The 23,279-nt window shown below is 38.9% G+C and overlaps 1 protein-coding gene across 12 annotated transcripts in view; it reads left to right on the top strand.

Annotated features, from left to right (window-relative positions):
- LRP1B (LDL receptor related protein 1B) overlaps positions 1 to 23,279 on the top strand; it is a 1,327,274-nt gene that overhangs the window by 878,963 nt on the left and 425,032 nt on the right. For all 12 annotated transcript variants that reach the window (XM_073305381.1, XM_073305383.1, XM_073305382.1 and 9 more), the window contains 2 exons: positions 16,664 to 16,804; positions 19,879 to 20,004. In XM_073305381.1, the coding sequence (XP_073161482.1) occupies positions 16,664 to 16,804; positions 19,879 to 20,004 (267 nt within the window). The remainder of the gene's footprint in view (positions 1 to 16,663; positions 16,805 to 19,878; positions 20,005 to 23,279) is intronic.

The following is a 23,279-nucleotide window of genomic DNA, read 5'->3' as shown; positions in this document are numbered from 1 at the left end:
TTAAAAAAAAAGTTTTAAACTACCACTTAATTGTTTTCTATACTTAAGCCTAAACTGCTATGTTTACCTTAATAAATATGTCTCCAGGGAGTCACAGGCACTAACAGAATCCTTTTGAGCAGTATCAAAAAGTACTGTGGCGAAGGGGCAGAGGGTGTCTAAATAGCCTTGCCCTGAATAACAATTCTTTCCTCTCTTCCTAACAGATAAAGCTGCTTAGGAGCTTGTCTCCATACCTTTCTCTTCTGCACAATGCTTTCCTACAAGTTTATAAATAATTAAACTACTTATCTTAGTGTTAACATTTGTTATTCTTAAAGAAATCCAGCAAAACAAACAAATATGTGTTACATTAGTCGTCCCCCGTCCCGTCCCGTCCCCCGTTGGCTCTGACTGCATGGTGGACTCTGAATTGGGGAAATAAGGATTTAAGAGTTGTCTCTCTTGCTCTAACACATTTTCCTCCTCCATCAGATATAAGCATTGTCTCTTTTACCTGGGGAGGGAAGTACTGCAAAAAACTGTATAGTCTAAAAGAAAATGTCTAGGAAGGTTAGAAATGTGGTCAGGAAAAAACTACGTATGATTCAGTTCAAACTAAAACACGGAATACCTGTGGGAGATATCTATTCAAAATATGGACATTTTTTAAATGGGAGAGAAGTTCTTGAAGCAATACTGTGACAACTGCACAAGAGCTTGGATTGATAGTGGACAGCAAATTAGAAATGAGTTCTCAATGCAAAATGGTGACAATAAAACCTGTGAGCCATATTGTCACTGATTTTTGTATAGCAGTGAGGAGGTGTGCAAGGAGACTTCAATCCTCCCTGTGTGAAGGCTAAAGGCAGGCATTATCCCTTTGCTCTAAGGAAGACGGAGACTTCTCCTGTCCTCCCCCAGAGGCAAACTGAATCCCTTTTATGGTCATGGCCCATCACCCTTCTTCATGAGCCCCCCAAGTTGAACTTAAGGTCCACTTATTGAAGTCTTATATATGCTTTAAAAACATAAAGATATTTAACAGAGGCAGGACATCTAACTAGAAAAGCTGAACACTGAAAAAATTAAGGGAGCTGGGAGGTGACACTAGGATACTGATGACTAAGACTCTCCTGGTGACGAGAATTATTTTCCTGCCCTGGCGAAAAAAATAAAGACTTAAGGGTTTTTTTGTTTGTTTTCTGTCCTGCATCAGAACAAAACAGACATTTTGAATTTTTTCACATGAAAAAACAGAGAGAGAGAACACAACCCACCTCAGAATAGCTTATAGCCCACTGGGCAGTTTTTGAAAGATTTACAAAATTCTCCCTATGTTCACCCCTCTATCTCCAGCTGAGTTCATATAAATCAGTGATGTTGGTTTTAGCTATGTGAAATCAGGTGTGTTTAATAAACTTGATTTATGTTCGTATGTATAGAGATATCTGCCCATATTTTTGCTTATGTTTATACATACAGATAAAATAGGTGGTTTCATAGCTGGCATTTAATTACTAATATTGAATAATAATACATGGAGTATCAGCTGAACTTCAGAGTTTTTGCCACAGCATAAATACAAACCAATATTAATATGTTTCCACTGGCAATTTGCTAAAATAGGTTCAATATCAGAATCATATTTTCATATTAAATTTTGTGTGCTGTGGAAATCAACTGAGGAAAAAAGATCTTTGTGTATTTTAACTCTTTTCTTAAAAAGATTCAAAGATGTTTAATGTATAATTTCACTGACTTGATTATAACTGAGGTCTTTTATATAAATCAATGCTAATAGAACAAAAACATTGTCTTTCCTTTAGAGAACTATAGGAGGTATTTTATGACGGGAATAAGGATATTTGTTCATACTTTCACTGTGATGTCCTCCTAGATTATATATCTGCCTGAAGTCTGCAGTTGAGACTCTCAGCAATTGTTACCAATATTGAGATCAAGAGAGTCAATGCTTTCAGATTAAACAGTTTGTTGGTACTATCAGAATAGAAACGCTTCATGTTCTTCTTACATTAAGAATTAATAGAGTGCAGTTAGTTCATGTTACCATGTGATACTTGCTGCTACATATTTTTAAAATAAATTTAATATATATATTTGCATCTTTCCAAAATAAAATAATATCTTTTTATATTAATACTTCTTCCTTTTCTCAGTTAGTTATCTCTTTTGTCGGGATGTCTAGATTTTTTTTAAAGCCCATATTATGGATTTTGGCCCAGATTTTTAAAGATATTTAGGCACTACTGCGTTCAGTGTTGCAACATCTGATTTAGCAGAGTATGGCCTCTTTAGGCACAGAATCAGGACCCATTTGGATTCTTTTAAACCCTCCCCTGTTGGGAGAAGGGGGGGAAAGAGAGAGAGGGAAGGAGTCAAGCTATCAGTAGGCGAGTAGCAGCAAGCGAGCAAGCTTCTCCAGGAGGGGAGGCTGCATTCCCTCCCATAAGGGAGAAAAAAAAGCCAAAACACTGGCTGAGAGAAATACGGACTGCCCCTGTGCAGCCAAGAGGGACTGTTTTACCCAAGGCCATCTCACCAAGGCAAAAAAACAGCTAAGGCTGGTGAGACTGAGTAGGTGCCACACTGTAACGAGAGGTTTCAGAGTAGCAGCCTTGTTAGTCTATATTTGCAAAAAGAAAAGGAGTACTTGTGGCACCTTAGAGACTATTTTCTTCTTACTGTAAGGAGAGTGATCAGGTAAGGTGAGCTATTACCAGCAGGAGAGTGGGGGGGAAAAACCTTTTGTAGTGATAATCAAGGTGGGCCATTTCCAGCAGTTGACAAGAACTTCTAAGGAACAGTGGGGGGCAGGGGGGGATAAACATGGGGAAATAGTTTTACTTTGTGTAATGACACATCCACTCCCAGTCTTTATTCAAGCCTAAGTTAATTGTATCCAGTTTGCAAATTAATTCCAATTTAGCAGTGTCTCATTGAAGTCCGTTTCTGAAGTTTTGAAGAAGCCTTTGAGGAACTTCAAGCAGGAGCATTTCAAAAGCATCAACATATGCCTTTTAATAGGAATTAATACATTAGCAGGATGACCTTTTGAAAATGAATCAATATTTGTATTTATTTTACTAGTCATATTACAGTACATTCCAAAGTCTAGTAAAATTACTATACTTTTAATATTTCATATAGAAAATGCCTGAACTATAAGATATATTTGTTTTGTAATTTCAGTTATATTGGATTACTAATTTGATATAACTGATCGATCAACTACTGGATTTTGATAAGGTCTTGAATTAATTTAACAAAATGGCATCAGTAGTGGTTAGCTATACAAATAGTCCCATTTACTTCTGTAGTGAGAGGTGCTACTTAGTTCAAAAATACTCAGTTACATGTACCTAAATTTTCCAAACCATCAGTCTTCTAATTGCCATAACACTTCATTACATTAACAGTAATATATGAAATATATCTAGGCAATTTGCCCAGTGCTAAGTGCAATGCATAGTTGTCTTCCTAAGTACTCAAACTACCATTAATGAAAACTAATGACCCATCAAAATTTGCATTCAGGGTACTGCTTGAAATCTCCAAAGGACAGTATGCAATTCTAGTGTAGCAATTTTTGTCACTGTAAATTGCTGTTTCCCAATATGTTGTTCCTCTTAATGCTAATTACCCTACAAAGTGGATAAATATAACTATTGTAATGTATATTATAGCCTGGTTTCAGCAACAAGATTGTAATTAGTGTTTGGAGAACACTCTCATTAGCATAAATGTAACAATTAAATCATTTAAATTTAGGAATATCACTTAAAGGCTTAAAATAGTGTTGATGCATCCTCTCCTATGTGGTAAAGGTGAAATTATTTAAAAACATTCAAAGTGTTTTTTATGTTAAATCACAAACTATATTTAAAGATAAAACATAGGTTTGTGTAAAGATAATTTTATAATCTTTTTTCTTATTCTGTCTTTATACTTTGATATTTGACTATCATTCCATTATGAGAGTATTATTTTGAGTTTGAAATACAATTGTTAATGAACTGTTTAGGCTGAGGGGAAAGTTGTATTTTTGGATTGTGGTACATTTAGAGTAAATGAATTCAATCTAACATTTAATTAGAATTCAGGAATGAATGAATGAAGTTGAAAGATTCATTCCAAAATTCTGCTTATAAGGAACATTTACAGTCAAATGTAGAAATGTTGTGGATTGTTTGGAATCACGCAGTTATCTGATGTTGCCCATTCAAATTGAATCAAAACACTTTGCTCTTTAGCTCTTAGTTATAGCTGGCCAACTCAGACTGGCTCTGATTTTTGGCAGGTAGGTCATGAGAGGATTTTCCCCAGGATATCTAGACTTTAGAACTTCATATTTCTTTAATACAATTGAAATGTCAGGATGTGCATTGACTTCAAGATACTTAAACTCCCAGTCCAACTTTCTTATGTGATTGAGACCTTTAACTCTCAGCTCTTCTATACCTTACAGTCTTCTTAACACCTTTTACACCCTATTTCCCTTATTTCTCCCCCAAGACCTTCTTAAGGAAATATAATCAAAAATAGATCCATATTTTTATATTTCAATTGAAATATTTTTAGTTATTAAAAAGTTTTTGTAAACACCCAGGAATCATGTTGACAATAATGAAGAGGAAGATGGAAGAATCAGTGTGTGATGTATTTTGATCTATTAGATTTTTTAAAATGTGTAGATGCAGGAGACCATTTATCTTCTCTATCCAAAGAAGGCCAATGCTCCAAGGGCTAGTGATGAGATTATCTTATGGTGAATAGTTTTGTAATTCTGATGTCTATTGTGAAAAAAATGATTCTGTGATCTAAGAACAAAGATACTAGGATTGTCTAATTACATGATGGGAATTAGCAGGAGAGGTAGGTGGTCTAGATACAGTTTACTGAGAGCAGTAATAGTCTCATTTAGCAGCACAGTAAGCAAAATAGTCTGACTAAATATACCACTGAGGGATGCAGAAATGGATTGAACATATTATTCAGAAAGAAAAGGAGAGAGGAAACTGTATTTTCAGTACGGCGAGCTATCTGGAATGGAGCTTTTGGTACAACCAGTCTTTCTGCTTACATCCAGTGGTGAAAAAATGTGAAGTTTTCTGTATTAATTATATAGGAACAAGATGTCAGATTGCTGCTTTGCTAGAGCACCCCAAGTGCCAGTATACAGAGGGTCAGATCTTGGCTCCCAACTCTCTGTGCTCCCAGAGCAACACAAAGGTTATGCTGGGGATTTCACTGACATAAGGGATGTCCCCAGGTAATATAAAGTCAGCGTGTGTAGCTCTATATCACCTGTGTCCTTCCTGAAACCCAGTTATGAATTCTTCTTGGGCAGGTTGCATGTGTGAGGGATGGAGCTAGAGTACAGTAAGCAGCTGCATCACTTGTTGGTTCATGTTCAGTGTATGATCCATGTTAACCCCCGGATCATTTTCAGTAGTACACTACCTAGCCAGTTTGTCCTCATTTTGTATTTGTGCATTTGATTTTTCCTCCCTAAGTGTAGTATTTTTTACTTGTTTTTATTAAATTTTATCTTGTTGATTTCAGACCAAATCTCCTATTTGCCGAGGTAATTTTGAATTCTAATCAAATTATTAATTAATTATTTCTGAATTGAAAGTGATTATATTTTTATTTAAGATTATTCAGATGTGCTTGGTTTGATCCCCTTTAAATTAAACAAAAATCTAAAAAAAAGCACGAGAATGCAGGAAAATTGGAAACACACATTCTTCATACAGAAACCACTCCAGGATCATATTTTATAGAAATGAATAATTTGAATCTATTTAGCATTTAGATTCTGAACAATTAGAAAATGTTAGATTACAGTAATATGTGTTTATAGTAACTGCTTCTCTGACATTGATTTCCCATGCAGCAGTGCTTACATTATTGAAATTTATATTATTTTCATTTCAAAAATACATAAATAAGCAGCACCGACCAAAGAAAGTTATGGTTGAAATTGTTTCCCCCCATACACCCAGTTTGGTCCCCTTTTTCATCCCTCATGTACAGACAAAATCAAAATTATGTTACTTCTGGGATTGAGGTAGTCTATTGGAAGAAAATATTAAGTCAATTTGACAAAAGGTTCATAAAACACCCTAAAAATAGAGCTGTTAAACACAATATCTAAAGGGCTAGTGCTGGCAGTAGTGATGGTGTCCTGACCCTCTCAACCCCCTTATAATGAAAGATAATGATGTCATGGACTGATCATTACCTCCTACAGTATGAGGTTAAGACTGGAGCAAAATTATTTCAGTGAATGAGGAAAAACCCATTTTATCTCACCTTTTATTTTCTCCTAAAAAGAAAAAAGACTGTGGCATTTCTCACAGCAAAATGAAACAAAGCAAAATTCACAAATTTGTATTTAGAATGTTTTCTTTGAAAACCAAAATGGTAGAGAAAATAGATATTTTCTGGTGAAAATTTCTGCTAGCAAAACAACCTCCCCTCCTCCCACAAAGCCATTTTTTTGTTTTACAAAAAATATTCAACCAGCTCTAGTTGGGACCCATATTTTCTCTCACAGCAGAGGTCTTGTTTTCACCCTTTGAAGCTAACAGAATCTGAGTGCTTCCAGAGGGTTCTGAAGCAAAAATAAGTTACTGCCAGATGAATGCTCAGCAGTATTTTGTGACAACTCCATAATGATCTTTTTTGTACTCAATAACAGGCAGAAAGGTCTCTTGGCAGTCTCTTCCCTGGCTTCACCCTTGTTGTACCAATAAAATAAAAACCAGCAGGATCTTATTAAAGGGAAAAAGGCAAAATACCACATTTATTGTGAATACAGAAAGGATCATAGTAAGCAGTTAGTTATAGTTATAACATTCCATTCAATCTCAAATTTATTCTCACATTCATTCATTCATACAAACATACACACACACACACACAGGTTCTGCAAGGTTGTTATCATAGTTACCAGCCTTAGAGTTGCTCATGCCAAGTCACTGGCCAGGTGGCCTGGACATGAGGAGGGAGCAGGGCCTTGTCAGATGCTCATCTGATGCTCCTGGAAGTTGGTTTGCAGAATCAGACCCCAAAGTTCTCACTTTTTAGAGTCTATTTTTATAGGAATTTCTTCCTATGCCAGTCTATGGGAATTGCTTCATCATGCTGTTGCTGAATCAATCAGCAGATAGCACATTCCTGACGGCTCCAAGATGTTATCTTGTTCTTTGGTTCTCCCATTCTTGAGGCTGTTGGGTGGATTCCAGTCTGCCCTCCGGGTGGGGTCCTCTGGTTATTTCCACTTGACGCCTTCTTCAGCCGATGGACACTGGATTCTTAGGCTGGCACCTCCCTGATCATTCAGTTATTATCCACACCAAGCATCCATCCACATACATCCTCTATCTCTATTTTAATCACAATTGTTAATACAACAAAAGGGTGGGGAGTCTCTGGGTGCTGTTTCTGTTGTTAGAGTATTGCTTTGAGTCTCTCTCTCTGTGAATTGCTTTGAGAACAGACCCTGTCTTAGAATGTACTAACACAATTAGCAGCTTGCAAGTTTCACACATAGAGGGAGAGAAACAGTACCAAAAACCAAGAGACCTCTTAATTAGTAATACCCTGGAATTTAAACTCTGGGGAATCAAACTCATTTGTGATTTTAATACAGAACTTCTTTAATATGATCCAACACCCTAACATATCACTATGATTTGTGGGTTCCCTGTAACAACTAATGGAAGAGGGAGTGTCAGAAGTCACTTGCTCTGAAGCTGATAGCTTGTGTCATGAAGATCTTTTTTTTTTAAATTCTTATGCTATGTCTCTGAGATGCAAATATGCTAAGACTCTTATTCAGCAGATCTGTTCTGAGTGTTATCTAGCCTATATAACCCAGACTCTTTCTGTCTGGTTGCTGTTGCAAATGCCTCCTGTTGTGAAGACATTTTTTCTTTACTTTGCAGATAAACACTCATAGCTTTGGGCAGATCTGGCTAGGACCATGAAGAAAATTCATTTTCTGGAGGGGCTAATTACTAGATATTTTGTGCTTGAATTTTGGGCAGTACTATTTACAGAGATTCTAGATGTATTTAGGAGAAGTTTGTGTCACAGCCTCTGTCTTGGATCCTGTCCTTCCTGGCTGATGAAGGACCGGCTGGGAAGTACTGGCCTTTTGTTGGTGGAGATAGTAAATTCCTCCCTAAGGGTGGCAAAGTGCTGATTATCAGAAGTTCAAAGAAGCCCGTCTTTTCATAGATTCTGAGTGCAAAAGGGACCATTGTGATAATCTTGTCTGAACTCTTGTAAAGCACATGCCATAATTCTGCCCCAAAATAATTCCTAGAGGATATTTTTTTAGAAAAAGCCCTCATCCTATTTAAAAATTGTCCATGATGGAAAATCCAGCACAATGTTGGTAAATTGTTCCAATGGTTAATTACTCTAACCGTTAAAAAAAATGATGTGTTATTTCCAGTCTGAATTTGTCTAGCTTCAACTTCCAGCCATTGGATCAAACCTTTTTTCTGCTAGATTGAAGAGCCCATAATCACATTTTGGTTCCCCATATAGGCACTTATAAACTATCTAATAACCCCATTACTTTCTATTTGTTAAGCTACACAGACTGAGCTGCTTGCGTCTGTCGTTACAAAGCATGTTTTTCTAATCCTCTAATCATTCTTATGTCTCTACTCTGAACCCTCTCCAATTTATCAATATCCTTCTTGAATTGTGGGCCAATGAGGGCTGCAGGAAGTGGTGGCCAGCACATCCCTCAGACCACGCCGCTTCCCACAACCCCCATTGGCCTGGAACGGCGAATAGCGGCCAGTGGGAGCTGCGATCGGCCAAACCTGCGGATGAGGCAGGTAAACAAACCGGCCCAGCCAGCCAGGGGGCTTACCCTGGCGGGTTGTGTGCCAAAGGTTGACAATCCCTGGTTTAGGATATACAAATTTTTCACAATCTCAGTGTAGATGATGCATTTTTTTGAGATAGTAAGGTGAACAAACATCCCCATCAAAAGGTTGAGGCAGCTTTTAAGGACCTCCTTAATGGGCTTTTTTAAGAAAAAATGTTTCTGGATCATCACGCTTGTGACCTATGTTTGAGGGCAGCTCTCAGTTCCCTAGAATCAAGGGATGATATCAACACTATAACACTATAAAGGTGACATCACCTAAATCAACAAGGAAGCCCGAAAAGCAATGAAGTATACAAAGATCACACCCTCATGTGGATATGTGTTGAATAGAATGCAGATAGGTCCAGGAGAATGAAAAGTCAATTCCACATAATCAAGTCTGCAAATGAAAGGGCCAGTCCCAGAAGACCAGAGGAAAGATATGTATTCAGAATAAAACCAAGAAGAGATGCGTGTATTCCACAGGTTGAAGAACCATCAGCAAGCCTAACAGACTCCTAACAAAAGATTTGGACTTTGATCTCACATCCCTCTGGCCTTTGATAAGAGAGCCCAGCAGAATATCACCAGGTTTCTGAAGTAGTTAATTCTGAAAGCCCAGACTAAATGAGGGGACTGATTTTTGGAACTAGTGTTATGTCCAAGGAAATCACATCAGATTAGCAGTTATTACGAGTGTATTGAGACAAAGTTCAAGTTTTCATGAGTAGTCCGTTTGCTATAGGTTTACAGTCTGCCTTTTAAGTGTGCAAAATACCTACCATATTACACTCTAGGGGTATGTCTACATCACGAAAATAGGTCGAATTTATAGAAGTCGGTTTTGTAGAAAGCGTTTTTATACAGTTGATTGTGTGTGTCCCCACACAAATGCTCTCAGTGCATGTAGTCAGCAGAGTGTGTCCACAGTACCAAGGCAACCATCGACTTCCGGAGCGTTGCACTGTGGGTGGCTATCCCACAGTTTCCGCAGTCTCCACCACCCATTTGAATTCTGGGTAGAAATCCCAGTGCCTGATGGGGCTAAAACATTGTTGTGGGTGGTTCAGGGTACATATCGTCAGGCCCCCGTTCCCTCCCTCCTTCCATGAAAGCAAGGGCAGACAATCGTTTTGCTCCTTTTTTCGTGAGTTACCTGTACAGATGCCATACCACGGCAAGCATGGAGCCCGCTCAGGTAACCATCACCGTATGTCTCCTGGGTGCTGGCAGACGTGGTACTGCATTACTACACAGCACCAGTTTATTGCCTTTTGGCAGCAGACAGTGCAGTATCATCGACGTAGTCCTGGGTGCTCTTTTAACCGGGCGCCTGGGCAAACATGGGAGTGACTCAGCCAGGTCATTTCCCTTGTTTCGTCTCGTGGTGATTCAGTCCCGCACTGTCTTTTAATCTGCAGCTAGCAGAAGATGATGGCTAGTAGTCAAACTGCACCGTCTTTTGCCGAACACCCAGGTGTTGACGATGGCTAGCAGATGTACTGCACAGTCTTCTGCCAGCAAGATGTATAAAGATAGATGAAGTGGCTCAAAACAAGAAATAGATCAGATTTGTTTTGAATTCATTTTCTCCTCCCTCCCTCCCTCTGTGAAATCAAAGGCCTGCTAAACCCAGTTTTGAGTTCTATCCTTGAGGGGGCCATTCAGTTTCTCGGAAAGCCACCCCCTTTGTTCATTTTAATTCCCTGTAAGCCAACCCTGTAAGCCATTTCGTCAGTTACCCCTCCCTCCATCAGGGCAATGGCAGACAATCGTTCTGCGCCTTTTTTCTGTGCACACGCGATACCACGGCAAGCATGGAGCCCGCTCAGATCACTTTGGCAGTTAGGATCACATTAAACACCACATGCATTATCCAGCAGTATATGCAGCACCAGTACCTGGCAAAGCGATACCGGGCGAGTAGGCGATGTCAGCACGGTGACGTGAGAGATGAGGACATGGACACAGACTTCTCTCAAAGCATGGGCCCTGGCAATGTGGGCATCATGGTACTAATGGGGCAGGTTCATGCAGTGGAACGCCGATTCTGGGCTCGGGAAACAAGCAAAGACTGGTGGGACCACATAGTGTTGCAGGTCTGGGACGATTCCCAGTGACTGCGAAACTTTCGCGTGCGTAAGGGCACTTTCATGGAACTTTGTGACTTGCTTTCCCCTGCCCTGAGGTGCAAGAATACCAAGATGAGAGCAGCCCTCACAGTTGAGAAGTGAGTGGCAATAGCCCTGTGGAAGTTTGCAATGCCAGAGAGCTACCGGTCAGTTGAGAATCAATTTGGAGTGGGCAAATCTACTGTGGGGGCTGCTGTGATGCAAATAGCCAATGCAATCAAAGATCTGCTGATATCAAGGGTAGTTACCCTGGGAAATGTGCAGGTCATAGTGGATGGCTTTGCTGCAATGGGATTCCCTAACTGTGGTGGGGCCATAGATGGAACCCATATCCCTATTTTGGCACCTGAGCACCAAATCGGCGAGTACATAAACCACAAGGGTTACTTTTCAATAGTGCTGCAAGCACTGGTGGATCACAAGGGACGTTTCACCAACATCAATGTGGGATGGCCGGGAAAGCTACATGACGCTCACATCTTCAGGAACTCTGGTCTGTTTCAAAAGCTGCAGGAAGGGACTTTATTCTCAGACCAGAAAATAACCTTCGGGAATGTTGAAATGCCTATAGTTATCCTTGGGGACCCAGCCTACCCCTTAATGCCATGGCTCATGAAGCCAGCCACAGGCAGCCTGGACAGTAGTCAGGAGCTGTTCAACTACAGGCTGAGCAAGTGCAGAATGGTGGTAGAATGTGCATTTGGACATATAAAAGCACGCTGGTGCAGTTTACTGACTCGGTTAGACCTCAGCAAAACCAATATTCCCACTGTTATTACTGCTTGCTGTGCGCTCCACAATATCTGTGAGAGTAAGGGGGAGACGTTTATGGCGGGGTGAGAGGTGGAGGCAAATTGTCTGGCTGCTTGTAATGTACAGCCAGATACCAGGGTGGTTAGAAGAGCACAGGAGGGCGCGGTGCGCATCAGAGAAGCTTTGAAAACCAGTTTCGTGACTGGCCAGGCTATGGTGTGAAAGTTCTGTTTGTTTCTCCTTGATGAAACCGTCTGCCCCTTGGTTCACTCTACTTCCCTGTAAGCTAACCACCCTCCCCTCCTCCTTTCGATCACCGCTTGCAGAGGCAATAAAGTCATTGTTGCTTCACATTTATGCATTCTTTATTAATTCATCACACAAATAGGGGGATAACTACCAAGGTAGCCCAGGAGGGGTGGTGGAGGAGAGAAGCACCAGGAGGGGTAGTGGAGGAGGGAAGGACAAGGCCACAAAGCACTTTAAAAGTTTAAAACTTTAAAACTTGTTGAATGCCAGCCTTCTGTTGTTTGGACAATCCTCTGGGGTGGAGTGGCTTGGTGGCCGGAGGCCCCCCCACCACGTTCTTGGGCGTCTGTGTGAGGAGGCTATGGAACTTGGGGAGGAGGGTGGTTGGTAACACAGGGGCTGTAGCGGCGGTCTGTGCTCCTGCTGCCTTTCCTGCAGCTCAACCATACGCTGGAGCATATTAGTTTGATCCTCCAGCAGCTTCAGCATTGAATCCTGCCTCCTCTCATCATGCTGCCGCCACCTTTCAGCTTCAGCCCTCTCTTCAGCCCACCACTTACTCTCTTCAGCCCGCCACCTCTCCTCCCGGTCATTTTGTGCTTTCCTGCACTCTGACATTGTCTGCCTCCACGCATTTGTCTGTGCTCTGTCAGTGTGGGAAGACAGCATGAGCTCAGAGAACATTTCATCACGAGGGCATTTTTTTCGCCTTCTAATCTTCGCTAGCCTCTGGGAAGGAGAAGATCCTGTGATCCTTGAAACACATGCAACTGGTGGAGAAAAAAAAGGGACAGTGGTATTTAAAAAGACATTTTATAGAACAATGGGTACACTCTTTCATGGTAAACCTTTCTGTTAACATTACATACATAGCACATGTGCTTTCGTTCCAAGATCGCATTTTGCCTCCCCCCAGCGCATAGTTAGCCCCTCCCCCCATCCTCTTCCCCATGGCTAACAGCGGGGAACATTTCTGTTCAGCCACAGGCAAACAGCCCAGCAGGAACAGGCACCTCTGAGTGTCCCCTTAAGAAAAGCACCCTGGGAGGCACTGCAGCAGGGCAAGGGGAGGAGATGGCTAACAGTGGGTGTTAAGCACATGCTAATTTTTTTTCGTGGGTGCTCCAGCCCTGGAACACCCATGGAGTCAGCACCTATGACATAGAGAGCAATGAGAAGAGAAATAATCTAATGAACAAGCTCTCTCTAAAGGAGTGACAAAGTGTGATCTAATGCAATTCACTGTCCCACAATTAAACAAAACCAAGAAGAAAAATTTGGAAAAAAACTACTCACTACATCCATAAAAAACACAGACTTACGTTCCGTTCTGTAAAACGTAATCTCTAACTTTTAGAGGAAATAAGTATATTAATGAAAAGGTGTAAAGTTGATATAGGCATAGTCACAAAAACTGAGAACTGAACATATGGAACAATGGTCCCTAAACCTCAGTAATCACAATTAAAGAGGACTATGTTAAACATCTTTATCCTCTTCTTAAAATTAAACAAATGTATGGTATTGGGATGGGAAAATGCTGCAGAGAATGTAATCAAATGGAAGGATTTCTGCATATTTAATAGACATGCCCCCAAAAATAAGACATTTGGGAAGACGTCTGGAGACATCATAGAGAGATAATGGTGTTGGCTGTTGGATAAGCTCTGAGTATTTTCATTAAGTTGTCCTAAAAGCTTTGTTTCTTATAAATGCCTTAAAGAGTTGATCACTTATCTCCTAGTTGCTCCTAAAATTACTGTAGTAAGGTGGGTTAAGAGGAGCAACTCCCCTAAATCTATTACCTGCTATCCAAAAATGAGCGGAAATACCGGTATAGAAAAATTAACTCATTAAGGGTATGTCTACACTACGAAATTAGGTCGAATTTATAGAAGTCGGTTTTTTAGAAATCGGTTTTATATATTCGAGTGTGTGTGTCCCCACAGAAAATGCTCTAAGTGCATTAAGTGAATTAACTCGGCGGAGCGCTTCCACAGTACCGAGGCTAGAGTCGACTTCCAGAGTGTTGCACTGTGGGTAGCTATCCCACAGTTCCCGCAGTCGCCGCTGCCCATTGGAATTCTGGGTTGAGATCCCAATGCCTGATGGGGCTAAAACATTATCGTGGGTGGTTCTGGGTACATATCGTCAGGCCCCCATTCCCTCCCTCCCTCCGTGAAAGCAAGGGCAGACAATCGTTTTGTGCCTTTTTTCTTGAGTTACCTGTGCAGACGCCATACCACGGCAAGCATGGAGCCCGCTCAGGTAACCGTCACCGTATGTCTCCTGGGTGCTGGCAGACACGGTACTGCATTGCTACACAGTAGCAGCAACCCCTTGCCTTGTGGCAGCAGACGGTGCAATAGGACTGGTAGACGTCATCGTCATGTCCGAGGTGCTCCTGGCCACATCGGCCAGGAGCGCCTGGGCAGACATGGGCGCAGGGACTAAATTTGGAGTGACTTGATCAAGTCATTCTCTTTAGTCCTGCAGTCAGTCCTATTGAACCATCTTATGGTGAGCAGGCAGGTGATATGGATTGCTAGCAGTCGTATTGTACCATCTTCTGCCAGGCAGGCAAGAGTTGAGGATGGCTAGCAGTTGTATTGTACCATCTTCTGCCAGGCAGGCAAGAGATGAGGATGGCTAGCAGTCATATTGTACCATCTTCTGCCGAGAAGCCCTGAGATGTGGATGGCATGCAGTCCTTCTGCACAGTCTGCTGCCAGCCAAAGATGTAAAAGATAGATGGAGTGTATCAAAACAAGAAATAGACCAGATTTGTTTTGTACTCATTAGCTTACCCCCTCTCCCCCCGTCTAGGGGACTCATTCCTCTAGGTCACACTGCAGTCACTCACAGAGAAGGTGCAGCGAGGTAAATCTAGCCATGTATCAATCAGAGGCCAGACTAACCTCCTTGTTCCAATAAGAACAATAATTTAGGTGCACCATTTCTTATTGGAACCCTTCGTGAAGTCCTGCCTGAAATACTCCTTGATGTAAAGCCACCCCCTTTGTTGATTTTAGCTCCCTGAAGCCAACCCTGTAAGCCGTGTCCTCAGTCGCCCCTCCCGGCGTCAGAGCAACAGCAAACAATCATGCATCTGAGTTGAGAGTGCTGTCCAGAGCGGTCACAGTGGAGCACTCTGGGATAGCTCCCGGAGGCCAGTACCGTCAAATTGTGTCCACAGTACCCCAAATTCCACCCGGCAAGGCTGATTTAAGCACTAATCCACCTGTCAGGGGTGGAGTAAGGAAATCGATTTTAAGAGCCCTTTAAGTTGAAATAAAGGGCTTCATCATGTGGACGGGTGCAGGTTTACATCGATTTAACGCTGCTAAATTCAACCTAAAGTCCTAGTGTAGACCAGGGCTAAGTCAGAGTTTTATGAGAGAGAGAGGAAAAAATAACCACTTAGCAATCTGGTAGAACTTTTTGGAGTTCATTGGCAGAGTTTTGTTGGCTCTCACCATCCTAATAATTTGAGAATTTTTTTTTGATTTATGAGGGAGAAACCCCTTCAGCAGTAGTCAAAGTTAAACTAAAAAAATGAGATATCAAAATAAGGAAAATAGAAGAAGAGGAAGAAGGAATAAACCTTAATATTTAGTAGAGTTTTGATAGGAGAACTAAGAAACAGGTTACACATCTAAATGTAAGAAAAACAGTACTTTCAACCTAACCATGAGATCAAAGACTTTAAAAGACAGATCAGGAAGACAAAGAGTAGAAAAGCATCAACTACAATATGTGATCAATATCATAAAGATGAAGAAAGTGATTGGTAGCAGGTTTTGTCAGTATAGCTTTACAGACTTTCACAGGCTATTTTATAACTGTGTATTTGTGTAAAATACTACACTTATCTCATTTAAGTTGTAAACCAAGTTTTATAGATTTTTGTTATAAAATAATGGATCTGTTAATAGGTTTCGACAAAAGTTGTTAGTTTGCTCCTTTTGTAATCTGTGTGAAATTGGTTGATAGTCTCTGCATAATTGGAGATTTTTAAGAACAGGTTAGCCAAACCACCTGTCAGGGATGACCTAGTATATTAATTGTACCTCAGAGTGTGGGGAATGGACTAGATGACTTCTTGCTGTCCCGTTTAGCCCTACATTTCTGTGATTCTATAATCATTCCTTGCAGATAGCGGTTACATAAAAAAATAATAATAGTGTTTACATATCAATGTGCTGTTTATTAATTTGAACACTAAGGCCAAGAACTGAAAGTATAGAGACTGCCTGCTCATCTCTAAATATGGTCAAGTCAAAAAGAATTTGAGGATATTCTGATAACATTTATGCTCTCATATTGCTGTGCTTTTTTCTGTAGATATAAGACTTCAATTTCCATGGCTCTTACTCAGGCATCCTTCTCAAGCATTATGTTCACTACAAAATGCTTGGAACCCTAATTTGTGGAGGGAGGGAAAGGAGTGAAAGTGTGATTTCTATACTTTTAAATTATGATGAACTTCCTCAGACTTTAAGGAACCAACAGTTAATTAAAACTGAATGATTTGGAAACTAAGGATTTATTTGTGTCAAATGTATATTGTTTGATAAGATGATTATCTTTATTTTTTAAATAAAAAAAAAAAACCTTGACATTTTTACAGATAAAAAACTCTGGTGGGCAGACCACAACTTAGCTCAGCTGGGTACATGCAACAAAAGAGATGGAAGAACCCCCATTGTCCTGCGAAACAAGACTTCAGGGGTTGTACATATGAAAGTGTATGATAAAGCAGCACAGCAAGGTAAATTGTATTTTAAATATCTTTAAACTACCATTAGAGTACATAATGTATTCATCTTCCATATTATTCCCAAAATGCATAGAGATTTATATTTGTTCCCATTCGTTATCTGATACACTGACTAAAAGTAGAGCTTCTATCCATAGTGTATTACAATGTAGTTAATAACTTTCAAAATATTAGGTAATAGTTTAGAAATCTTTCTTTAATGTGTATTCAAAATATTTGAATATGATGCATAATGCAAATAGAAATTCCTATGGTACTGTGAAGCTTAAATTTGGTAATCAGAACTAAGACATAAATGTGAATATTTTCTTTTTCATTCACTTGTTAATGCTGTGTGTCCCTCAATAAATTATGAAAAAAATAAATATAAGAAATAGTATTTGAAAAATCATTGATGTTTTCATTCATCTCAATGGTTTCATTCATCTCAATTCATCTCAAAGCCAATGTAATTTATTTTACTTCATTGAAATTGCAGTGATGTAAATTGGGAGTAAGTGACAAGAAAAATCAGGCAATTTTATTTTTGTTTGGTAGGAGAATGAATTAGTATGTTTCCCTATTATTATCATGAAAAAAATCTATAATCAAGGACATTGCAAATTGTGAGCTTGTTTTTAGACATATATACTATCCCACAAAGTAAACTATTTATAAAATAAACTCTGTGTGTGTGTGTGTGTGAGAGAGAGAGAGAGAGAGAGAGAGAGTCTGTGTTTCAGTTTCCTTTCTCTATTACATACACCTCAAGAGGTAAACTGCAAATCAGGATGCTATTGCTTCCAGTAGGATTCTAGGGAATGTGAAAGAGCCACTGCAGAGGCTTTTATTTCTGTTATTGAGTGTCCAGGGAGATTGAAGTGCTCTCCTACTGGTTTTTGAATGTTACTATTCTTGATGTCTGATTTGTGTCCATTTATTCTTTTGTGTAGAGACTGTCTGGTTTGGCCAATGTACATGGCAGAGAGCTCTGTATAACCTCAAAAACTTGTCTCTCTCACCAGCAGAAGTTGGTCCAATCAAACGTATTACCTCACCTACCTACCTCTCTAATATTCTGGGAATGACACAGCTACAAACACACTGCATTCAGCTTTTAAGCATGTCTTTATGTTCCTAAAGACAGGTTGATTTTCTTTGTTTGGTAACTACTAAAACATGTCGATCTGCAACTAAATATAGTCATTATAGTAAATTGGTGGTATTTTTTGCCAACCAGAAGGATACACAATATCTATATAAATTTATTTCAGCAATTATTTAGTTTAACTGTACTGGATAGAAAAGAAAAAAAAAAGTTTAGCCAAACATGTTTTGTATTTAAATCTAACTGATTTATTCAACAAAGGAAGTATTATCTATAGTTAGTGAATTGAATGAATAGTGTCTGCTCACTATGTTCTTCAAGACTTAAGAACTAGAATATCTTATCCTCTCATACCTAGTTTCATAGATTGGAAGAGAAAAACAAGTGTTTCTTCTTTTTCAACGTCCAATTGGTTTATAAACTTTGAGTGAACTAATCATTGAACTGAACTAGTTGAATAAACTGGAATGAAGATAATATTCTCTCTGTACCTGCAAAAGAGGCTACTCCTGTCAAAAGAATGTTTATGCCACGGAGGTTCTGGAAGTCACTGAATCTCTGCTTCAGCCCCTGGGGCTGTGGGACGCTGGAGCTGGCAGCCAGTGGGGCCCTGGCTTTAGGAAATTTTCTCTTTGGGAAATGAGGTCACCTTCCAGCTGCCGTAGGCAGAGCAGGAACCCCACAGCTCCCAGCCACCACTTCTGCAGCAGCAAAAGTTACCTGCTTCGGTAAATTTTTATTTATTGCCCGTGACCTGTCCATGACTTTTACTAAAAATAACTATGAGAAAATCTTAGCCTTAATTATTATTATTATTTAATTTTAATTCTTTTAATTGACTACAATAAGCTTGGGCCTTAACGTAGGTTGTCAATTTCAAATTTAATTTTAAATATTTTTTTTAAAATGCAACCCTGCATTTAATATTTTTTTAATTCTGTTGTAAATAAAAAAATATTTTAATTAAAAAATGTTGATTATTATCCAGCCTGCTGAAAATTAATCATTCAGCCTCCTCAGGCAGACCATCAGAACATATCCATCATCTCAACTAGGTAAATCTATCTCAGAGTTTAAGTGGGTTCAAAATGAAAGTGACAAGTTAAAAGAAGTCAGAATATTCAATCAAACCCCATAATATGAGTTGAGATGAAGAAATTAACTATGTTGTATATTAAATTTTCTTTAGAGATATTTGATGTATACTTTTTTATGGTACTTTACAATCCTCAGAGGGATCTTTTACACTTTGTATCATTGCCTAACATGCTGTGAATAGCATCACATGGCCCAACATAATAAAAGTGCTATAATAATTAGATATTTAATGAACTGGGAGAGTTCATAAATTATTGAAATTCAAATAATCAGTTTTAATTAGTAAAGTGAGCCTGGAATAATCTGTGGGATATCTCTGTGGAATATATGTCTATGATTATCTAGGTAATACTTGTCACTGTTGCTACACATAGATAATGAGAATTAATATGCTAGATAAATAGATAAATCTTAAAGGTACAAGTTTAATGTTGTGTTTGGGGAATTATGTGCACAGTTCTACAAACAGGAAAATGTATAAGCGCTTTTTTAACAGTAAATTTATTTTAAAAATACCTTTTATTTAGTGACATGGTACTGAGGTTTTAGCACTCACTCATGGAGTGCTAAGCTTGAACTTGACATGTTTCCAGTTTCATCATGTTCTCTTAGTTTAAAATAGACAAGCTCAGTCAGGTCTATTTTAGTTTAAAGAGATTTGTAAAATATTCTAAACATAAAACATAATGTTATGCTGAGGTTTTCATGGTTTTCAGCATGTGTGTGTTTTCAATTTCAAATAAATCAGGTGAATAATATGCTATGAATTGTTAATCAATTGGTATTAAAATACTAATACTAAGCAACAGAACAGCTTAAGCTTCAGTAGGCTCCACAGAGTTGTAACCATCCATTTCCCCCCTTTTTTTCCATGGTGCAGGTAGCAATTCCTGTCAACTAAACAATGGCGGGTGTTCCCAGCTTTGCTTACCAACATCAGAAACTACCAGAACATGCATGTGTACAGTGGGTTATAACCTCCGAAAAAATCGTATGTCATGTCAAGGTATTGAGCTTTTCAGTTCTTTCTTTTGCTAAACAAATGTTGTGACAACATTGAGACAGAAGAAGAGTCCTTATTTGTTTTTTTTTAAACCTAAATGAACAATTTTACTGAGAAAAGCATGGCTAGATTATGGCAGAAGAAAGGAGGTTCCACTTTAGCTAAGGATTAATTGCACCTTTGATTCTAATTTCCATATTTCTGTTCCTCATAACTTTTTCAGATTTATTTTGGGGGAAAAAAGTAATGCTATGAAACTTGTATATGTCCCCTTCTTTTAGATACACAGATGAGCAGGAACATTTTGAAGGACAGGACCATCATTCTGTAGCTCTATATTGGTTCACATCTGCTAGATCTGTTTTTACAAACCATGCGGGTGTACAAACTTTTCAGTAGGGGTCTCTACTACAACAGGATATGAAGAGGCTAACTTTACCATCTTGGAACCTGAAGGGTAAACTTATAAGAAATGGCTGCTGATAGGAGCTACTGCAGTTACTCTACTGCAGTTACTTTTATCCTAAATTCCAGTAAAGATTTTGCCTCCAGAATGGATTATAGAATTTAAAGGACCTTTTCCAATTTGTTGAAAAGTTTTTAAATTGAATATTTGGGAAGGTTCCCCGAAATTTTTGGACTTTTGTTTTACGCAAGAAAAGCATTATGGTTCTCAATAGGTATAACATTTAGTGTGGAACTTTGGTTCCTCAAGAGGCCTCCAGGCTCAGGACTTCTAATTCTACATCCAGGGGAAAACATATAATTTTGTTGGAAGTTGGTAATGACCCCTATATTTACACTGCCTAACACTTTCCATTATAAAAGATTCTTATGACCCTTTTTGAGAAACTTTAAGATTTCCATTGTTTGGAATCGACCTTTGGTATTCAACACAGGATAAGACATCTGACCAGAGAATTACCTTTCCTTTGACCCTGGAAATTCCATTCATGTTTTGCTGAGATATACACTGTTGAAAATCTCTTATTTGCTTGTGTTCCCCAGGAAGATTTTGTCAGCAGACCAAAATGACGGAACATGGACATTCTAAGGACAGACTCACATTGCTGCTACTGTGTATATACATTATGATAGTCTTTAAAAACATGATTACATACTATTTTTTCTAGAAGATCCCTGTTTCATTCAATGCACAGGATAGACATACAAGATGGCAGACTTAAGCAACCTTAAATCTGGCATTTCCTAACTTTTGAATGCTTGGCTTTTAAAACTAAATAAAATTATTTTAATATGGTGGGGGTTTTTTTGTTTTCTTTTTAAATGTAATTTTAATTTGCTTTTACAGGCAATTGTAACTTTTGAATCCATGGCAGTGGTTTCCCTGAAGTAGTTGTCACTAGATGTTTCCTTTCTGCTAGTTATGACTTGAGCTATAAGAATGAATGAACGAGGGGATTGATCTATTAAAAAACGTATTTTCTTCATTTGTAACCAAATTAAATATTTCCTAAATCATCTCAACAGTTAGTTTGGAAGACTAAATCTGCCTTTAATTTCAATCAATTCATATCTATGAAAAGACGTGTATTCAGAATAACTTCAGTCTCCAGATGTTCAAAGAAAACAGAACTAGAAAAATAAATATTATCTTTCGACTCTTTAGGAAGGTAGTAGTACTTTACAGAGTTCGCATACCAAAAAAGAAATGTCAGCATGCAAAATCTCCATGTCTCAATGGATTCATTTGCTACAATTTGCTTATACTAACGCAAAACACAATAGAGATGTCAGGTGATGCTGTGGTATGTGAATTTCCTATCCACATCTTGAATTTAATTCAAGGAAATCTGTACAGCAGTCTTTTCTTTTAGAGTCTTGCAAGCACCATATTTATTTTTAAACTGTAACAATGACTTTTCAGTATTACATGATTACTCCCATGCTTTTTTGGCAATGGTCAAAGCTTTACCTACTTTCTGCTTTCCAATGTAATAAGAATGAATATATATAATTCACAACGTATATGAAACTGATGGATGTTTTCCTGCTATGAGTTTGTATAGTACTTAGTACAATGGGATCCAAATCCTGGCTGGGACCCGTGAATGCCACTACAATAGAAATCAATTAATTATGATCAATACTATCATCTTAAATCTAGTAATTCTCAGTGTGATGAGACAGTCACAGAAAGCATGGAGACCCAAAGAGTTGGTTGATGAAAGGATTAAATGGGTAATGTGTGTTCTTTTTCAAGTGTCTGCTACATATTTCCACTTGTGGGATACCATGTCACTGATATCCAGCTATATCATTTAAAATTATTCATTTTTCTAGGAAGCAGCATCCATGGGGCTCTTATACTCTTTCTGCCCTCCTGTCTGTGAAGCATTCCGAGTGTATAAAAGGGGGAGGGGCCCAAACTACTTCTGTTTCGTTTTAACTGCTGAAGGTGCAGCAAGTTCGAATATTACGCAATGTCCTCAGTGCTTTTCTCATCAGCTTCTTTCTTGGATTCTGCCTTTGTGGGGTATTTTCTTTATAGCTAGTTAGGTAAACAGTGTTGGTACAGGTTTCTTCAGTTTGAAGACTATATAGTACCCAACGGGCACATACAACACCTGAACAACCTGTAGGAAAGGGAGGGTAACCCCATTCACTGTTGCTGGTGGTGGGAGGTCTTCAACTAAGTCTGGCAATGTGTAAGTTCAGCATTGACTTTGGACATCTGTTAGTCTCAAGTGGCTCTGTGCTTGGCTTCAGCAACATCCATCTCCCTGATCTTACCTGGTGTTCAGATTCCCTCCGAGATCTTTTCCACTTGAATTATCTAGAACACCTTGTCCAGTTCTGGGAGAACACTTAAGCCAGTTCTCTGGAATCCAAAAAACTCTGTTAAACTTCAGCTCATCATTCAGGTTACTTTATTGTACTTGGTCACCGCATGTAACAGCTCTTTGTCTATGCTGGCCAGACCTAGATGCAGGAAGTTAAGATGCAAAATACCAGAATTCCAGTTCATGTCACACACTGCACAGTTTATAGACATGTTTACTAACTACAAACATCTATACTTTTTGTATGTAAAGACCAATTGCTTTGCAGATTGCATGAGGCAATCTTATTAGTTCAGGTGTTTTGCCTACTTTGTTTACTATAAACATACCCACAATAGTTAGTTGTTTCAATAACTACTTGTTTGGGTTTGTTCAGCAATTACTTGTTCAGGCATGTCTTGTCTTAACTTGGGCCTCCTCATATCAGCTAAGCCAGCCCTATATTGCACTCCTTTTCATTTTCTCTTATGTTAG

This window comes from Lepidochelys kempii, chromosome 11 (genome assembly GCF_965140265.1).
Source record: "Lepidochelys kempii isolate rLepKem1 chromosome 11, rLepKem1.hap2, whole genome shotgun sequence".
Classification (NCBI taxonomy): domain Eukaryota; kingdom Metazoa; phylum Chordata; order Testudines; family Cheloniidae; genus Lepidochelys; species Lepidochelys kempii.
Note: the sequence above shows the minus strand (reverse complement) of the source record. Positions and strands in the feature narration are given on the sequence as shown.